At 46.5% G+C, this 7,036-nt stretch overlaps 1 protein-coding gene across 1 annotated transcript in view; it reads right to left on the bottom strand.

The window, feature by feature from the left end:
* Positions 1-4,123: 4,123 nt before the first annotated feature.
* Positions 4,124-7,036, bottom strand: part of fhdc1 (FH2 domain containing 1) — a 59,208-nt gene continuing 56,295 nt past the window's right edge. The window contains exon 12 of the mRNA XM_036933387.2: positions 4,124-6,786. Coding sequence (XP_036789282.2) covers positions 4,486-6,786 — 2,301 coding nt within the window. The 3' untranslated portion in view covers positions 4,124-4,485. The remainder of the gene's footprint in view (positions 6,787-7,036) is intronic.

Genomic DNA, 7,036 nt, shown 5'->3' with positions numbered 1-7,036 from the left:
ACTGGACATTGTGTTAAGTCTGGCGGAGAGGAGATCTGTTATACACTCTAACTGTGACTGTAGATGGGAAAAGAGAGGGAGTGAGAGGAGCATTGTGCCTCGCTCTTTAGCCATAAGACATGTCGTAGGCCAGCGTCCCAAATATAACACACTACTTTTGATCAGAGCCCTATAGGGTGCCATTTGAGACACAGCCCGTCCGGGCTGACGTATGGCCTCTGGGTCTTTTGTGACATTCACTGCCTCCCTTCATTTGCATTGCAGAGAGCAGGGAGATAAAAATATCCTGGCCTACTGCAGGGATGTGGCCTGTAGGATTGATTTAGGCTTGCTCTGAGAGTTACAGACAGAAATGGTACAACAGCTGTATGGAGAGTACAGTAGATTGAACTTGTTGATTCACGACCAGTTGAATTGAGCGTATGTATGGTCTGTGAACAACGATGCTGTTCATTGTGACAATTTCAAGAGAGGAAAAAGTCTGGTTAAGCAGTTCCTCTCACCTTCACCACTTCCAAGCCTCCATATACAGTTTGCTACATGTAAACATATTGCAAGCTCTACGTATAATAAAAAATAGTATGTCTTTACACTATGTACACAGAGCGGACGGCTAATCGGCTAAGCCCGTGATTTGTAGTATCCATTCTAATTCGTTCAGTGCAATGGAATGTAAGGGAGGATTTCTACTCTTATTTACAATTCGGGAGACACTACTGATGATGGGGCGGCTACATCAAGCTTCAAGTTAATGCACTCTAGTTGTTGTTATTTAAGTCAATGGCACAATGCTGTTTCAAAGGCAAGTGGTGTGACAAGCTGGCCTAGTTCCAGATCTGTTTGTGCTGGCTTGCCAATGACCATAGGAGTGGACAAGACAGCACAAACGGGTCAGTCTAGTGAGAAGCAAATGCAGGGCTGAAGAATCTACGGTATTACATGAATCACGACCATTGGCGGTCAAGGAACACAATTACGCAATGTCATGTAGTACAAAAATCAGATGACAACATTCACTGTAGAAAAGTCAAGGATTACAAAGACGATTATTGTGACAAAACACGGAGACAAACAACACCATGTTGGGTGTTACTTCAGTCTGAAGAGCTACATGTTCAATGCTGTTTTTGATAGCATTAGCGTTCGTCTAGGTATAGCATATAGCAGGAAAAATATTTCCTTTGTGTGCACGTCTACTCAATGCTAGAATGGAGGCGTTTTATCGAGAGCATTTAGAAACATTGCTTGTGATTGATACATAAATACAAATGTCAAAAGTACCACAAGTACATGAAAATACATTGCATGACCAAGTACATGTACTGTATTGTAAGAGGTAAAGGTAAAACTTTACAGTGGAATCATACCAAAGGACTAACTGGAGTATCATAAACAGAGGATAATGGCTCAATAACTTTCTGTACTTGCTAATAGTAACAGTTAATGCACTTGATACAGTACACAATAGGATACCTGATTCAATCCAACCCTGACAACTAGGTTTCCAAAACAAGTGAAAAACAACATTCTTTATTGACAATTCAAATTTCGTTCAGTTTCCTAATATCTGACTGCACATATTATTTTGTCCAAGACAATGCAGCGCATCAGCAATAATGTCTATTTACAGTGCCTTGCGAAAGTATTCGGCCCCCTTGAACTTTGCGACCTTTTGCCACATTTCAGGCTTCAAACATGAAGATATAAAACTGTATTTTTTTGTGAAGAATCAACAACAAGTGGGACACAATCATGAAGTGGAACGACATTTATTGGATATTTCAAACTTTTTTAACAAATCAAAAACTGAAAAATTGGGCGTGCAAAATTATTCAGCCCCCTTAAGTTAATACTTTGTAGCGCCACCTTTTGCTGCGATTACAGCTGTAAGTCGCTTGGGGTATGTCTCTATCAGTTTTGCACATCGAGAGACTGACATTTTTTCCCATTCCTCCTTGCAAAACAGCTCGAGCTCAGTGAGGTTGGATGGAGAGCATTTGTGAACAGCAGTTTTCAGTTCTTTCCACAGATTCTCGATTGGATTCAGGTCTGGACTTTGACTTGGCCATTCTAACACCTGGATATGTTTATTTTTGAACCATTCCATTGTAGATTTTGCTTTATGTTTTGGATCATTGTCTTGTTGGAAGACAAATCTCCGTCCCAGTCTCAGGTCTTTTGCAGACTCCATCAGGTTTTCTTCCAGAATGGTCCTGTATTTGGCTCCATCCATCTTCCCATCAATTTTAACCATCTTCCCTGTCCCTGCTGAAGAAAAGCAGGCCCAAACCATGATGCTGCCACCACCATGTTTGACAGTGGGGATGGTGTGTTCAGCTGTGTTGCTTTTACGCCAAACATAACGTTTTGCATTGTTGCCAAAAAGTTCAATTTTGGTTTCATCTGACCAGAGCACCTTCTTCCACTTGTTTGGTGTGTCTCCCAGGTGGCTTGTGGCAAACTTTAAACAACACTTTTTATGGATATCTTTAAGAAATGGCTTTCTTCGTGCCACTCTTCCATAAAGGCCAGATTTGTGCAATATACGACTGATTGTTGTCCTATGGACAGAGTCTCCCACGTCAGCTGTAGATCTCTGCAGTTCATCCAGAGTGATCATGGGCCTCTTGGCTGCATCTCTGATCAGTCTTCTCCTTGTATGAGCTGAAAGTTTAGAGGGACGGCCAGGTCTTGGTAGATTTGCAGTGGTCTGATACTCCTTCCATTTCAATATTATCGCTTGCACAGTGCTCCTTGGGATGTTTAAAGCTTGGGAAATCTTTTTGTATCCAAATCCGGCTTTAAACTTCTTCACAACAGTATCTCGGACCTGCCTGGTGTGTTCCTTGTTCTTCATGATGCTCTCTGCGCTTTTAACGGACCTCTGAGACTATCACAGTGCAGGTACATTGATACGGAGACTTGATTACACACAGGTGGATTGTATTTATCATCATTAGTCATTTAGGTCAACATTGGATCATTCAGAGATCCTCACTGAACTTGTGGAGAGAGTTTGCTGCACTGAAAGTAAAGGGGCTGAATAATTTTGCACGCCCAATTTTTCAGTTTTTGATTTGTTAAAAAGGTTTGAAATATCCAATAAATGTCGTTCCACTTCATGATTGTGTCCCACTTGTTGTTGATTCTTCACAAAAAAATACAGTTTTATATCTTTATGTTTGAAGCCTGAAATGTGGCAAAAGGTCGCAAAGTTCAAGGGGGCCGAATACTTTCGCAAGGCACTGTAACTTAACCTCGGAAACCTGGATACCCAGTTGGATTGAATAGGGCCTATGGGCATTTCTTTTGTGTCCTTTTTTTATACTATATACTATTTCTGCAATGTCAAGTATAACCGAGGTATAACTTCAGTGGAGCAGGAAAGGAACTCAGTGGCCAACTGCTGAGGAGTACAATGACACTGAGAGCAGGGTCTTATTCATTAGTACAAACAGAAAACCAAAACGGTTGTTTCTTATTGGTTTCTCGTGAATAAGCCCTGAATAGTTATTTTCACTATTGTCCCACCCATAGTTTCTGAGAGGACACTGATTGGACCAGCTCTTTTTTGCCAATCCCAAGTGAACCCTAATGGATCAGAATCACACTAAATCAGTGAAGTGAAGCAATAGAAAAACAGAGTGATATTCAGTGTGGACTCCAGGCTACTGTGTAGTATAGCTGTGCAAAGGAAAGTAGAGAACCACAGAAATCAAAGATACAATCACAACAGCAGCAAGGCAGCATCTCACAAAGCTCATACCCTGAATGAAGACACTAACATAGTCCCCAAATTGTCAAAGCTAATTAGCAGCATTCAAACATGTTCAGTAGTGGTTTTTCAGTAACACTTCATTTTACAGTCACTGTTTACCAGGTTGTTACCTAGAAAGTACTTGTTAAAATGGTAATTATCTAATAATTGCATAGTAATCACACTTCAGTTTCTACGAGATTCATTGACACACGTGTCTCTATGTACCATTTGGTAACAGTCAATTACCAATAGTGTTGAATTCTTTGAGGTGAGTACCAGAAAAGATTACTACCACATAGTTTTTAAGTAAATACCATGTAAACACCATCTTAAAATGGTCTGTAAAAAAAAAAAGCATTCTAATTTTTCTTCTATTTTTACATCGAGTTTAAGACCACAAAGCAGGCAAAGAAGGCTCCTAGGAAAAAGGGGGGATTTTGCCATTTGTCAGTTCTGTCTCGCCGTGAAGAATGCTCAAAAACAAACGGGGGCTCACGAAAAAAATAATCTTATCTACAGAGAGGTTACATAGAGTGCATTATATATTTTGCAGTTCATATAATACGTTTTGACAGAGCCCTGCACATTGACTTGATATGGATGAGGTGGGATGTCATATAGTAGCTAATGAAAGAGGACATAAAATGTCCATCTACAGTACGTGGGGAAAACCATAGTACATTTCTATCTCTCTGGCTCCAATCGAGCTCCACCATATTTGAGTACTACTTCCAGGTGGGCTTGATGGTCCTACATGACGTAATGGATTGTACAGATTTCTCGGAGAAGCTGCTGCTCTTGCGTGAGCGCTCGCGGGTGGGCGGCGGTGGGGGGGTGTCGCTACGCTGGGTGCTCGCCCGGCTTGACGCCTTAACGCTCTGCACCCTCTGCAGACCACCCACTTGGGCCTTCTCCTTCTCCTCCCTCCGGGGTGAATGCTGCCCCCCTTTGGCAGGAGGTGTGGTTGTGGCGGCGGCTGGAGGCCGAGCGGGTGCTTGACTCTGGGAGCTGCTGCGGGACCGGAGAGAGGGGCTCCTGGAGGGGGTCGGAGGGTTGGAGAGGGCGAGAGCGAGTTCCTTCTTGGTGGTCCTAGAGGAGGAGGACACGGTGTTGCGGGCCCAGCCAGGCAGGGTGGCTGATGGGGTTTTGGAGCTGTGGGTAGGTGTTTCGGGAGCACTAGCCTCAGAGGGTGCCCCAACCTGACCTTGGGCCTGGGCAGCCAGGGCTCTCATGGTGGCGCGGCACATCTTTGCCTCCGGCGGTGGCTTGGGCAGGTTCCTCAGCGGCTTGGCGCTGGGCTTGCGGAAGGAGGGCTTTCGTGGGTTGAGGTCACATGCCCAGCCTGAAAGGCCGGTGCTCCCCTGGGATTTGGTCTCCTCTGGGGGCAAGCTGGAGTGGCGGGAGGGCCTACCGAACTTCTCGACCCGCCCCCTGGCTGGGGTGCTCTTGTCACGGAGAGGCTGCCTGGGTACTGCACCCTCATGGCTCCCGGCTGGTCTCTCCACCCGCCTGGCGTTGCTGCCAGTCCGGCTGAGCTTGGTGATGGGCACCACCTTCCGCATGCCCTGGTTCTCAGTGGTTGTCAACATCCTGACGCTGCGACCCACTCCGCTGTTTTTGGAAACTTTTGACACATTCTTGTTCTTGGAGTGTGTTGGTTTAGGGCTATACGTCTCTACAGCTTTCTCGCCCACCTGCCTACCCTCTGCTGTGTCCCAGCTATCTGTGTCCCCTTCTTCCGTGGTAACGAAGGAGCCGACGGATGGGGCACGTTCGTCTCTGGACTTTGACGGCAACATCTCATTTGTGGAGGCGGAGACGGACCGATCGTTTGTGGATGTGGAATCAAAGTTGGAGTTGGAGGACAGCGAGCTGGGGTCTTGAAGGTTCCCCTGGACGTTGTTGCAATCAGTGTTTTTTACGTCAGGGACCAATCCTTCCCTCATTAGAGGCGAGCTTTCGATCTCAGAGTAGTCAAGCGCTACGGAGCAGTCAGTTTCTGTGCAGTCTAAGATGTAGAAAACCGGTTTCTTATTGGATACGGAGGGGTCAAGAGGGAGGGTCGTGTCGCAGGTGGTTGAGGAGATGGTGCTGCTGTCTTCTTCTTCCTCCTTCTGAAGCGGGCCCACCACAAACTGAGAGGATGCCATATCACCTTCCCATGCCGCGGGCTCTGGCCCTCTTTCCAAACTCTTTGGACAAGGAGGAGGAGTATCCAAAATGAGTGTCTTTGGAGATTCCCTCTCCCTTTCCAAGTCCGTCACCACCACGTTTTCGTGGTCGACAAAGTGCATGTGATTTGTGTTATTGTTCGGACTTGGGGGGTCAAACGGTTGAATTCCCGGAACTAGCGTGTGCCTCTCCACGCTGACGTTCATGTGTGCCGTGATGCTCGCTCCGGGGTTGGGAGTCTTCTGAAAGACGTTACGGTTGTGACATGAGCGAGGCAGATAGCTCCCCTCAGACACGGTTGTGTAGTTGTTATTATTGTTATACGGTTCCTCATTGACATTAAAGCCTGTGGAAGAGTACATGGCCAAGGGGCTGATGGGCTCTGTCTCGGCCCGGTGTGACGTGGCCAGCACCTGCCGCCCATTCCCCAGCTCGCGGTTATCGTCCTGGGACACAAGCCAGGGGGCGGTTCTCCGTTGAAGGGTGCGGCCGGAGCGCGGCAGGCTGTTGAACTTGTTGGCATAGTCTGCTGGCAGTGCCGCGCCACTGCCGAACAGCTCCAGATAGCCGTGAAGCTCGCGGTCGGCCATGGAGGCCACAGTGTGGCGGTGGCGGCGGGCGCTGGCTGAACGACCCAGGGGGCTGTGGGGGCTGGCGGGACGCTGCTGGAGGAAGTCAAGTAGGCCCTCCTTGGTGAGCATGTCCACGTCGTTCTCGCTGCTGCTGCGGCCAAAACCTCCGTTACCAGCGACAGCACCCTGCTGCTGGTCAGCATTCCAGGCAAAGCGCTTCTCCTCCAGCTCTCTGAGACGCCGCTGCCTGGCCATCTCCTTCAGCTCCCGCTCCAGGTTATCCTGACAGAGACAGCGAAAGGACGGGCTAATTAATAACATTTTGTGTACAGTGCCTTCAGGAAAGTATTCAGACCCCTTGACTTCTTCCACATTTTGTTATATGTTTACATACACCTACATCAGTATGTTCTTTTAAAGAGTTTATACTTTTTTGTTACTTCAGGAAATGCAATGCAGGATATTGTGAGTTACTTATCTGAAACTACATAGTAAAGTCTTAAAAGATTTGAATAGAAATGTTTAAAGAAAA

This window comes from Oncorhynchus mykiss, chromosome 10 (assembly GCF_057628025.1).
Source record: "Oncorhynchus mykiss isolate SJ-2025 chromosome 10, ASM5762802v1, whole genome shotgun sequence".
Taxonomy (NCBI): domain Eukaryota; kingdom Metazoa; phylum Chordata; class Actinopteri; order Salmoniformes; family Salmonidae; genus Oncorhynchus; species Oncorhynchus mykiss.
The sequence above is the reverse complement of the archived record's forward strand: the minus strand, read 5'-3'. Positions and strand labels throughout refer to the sequence as shown.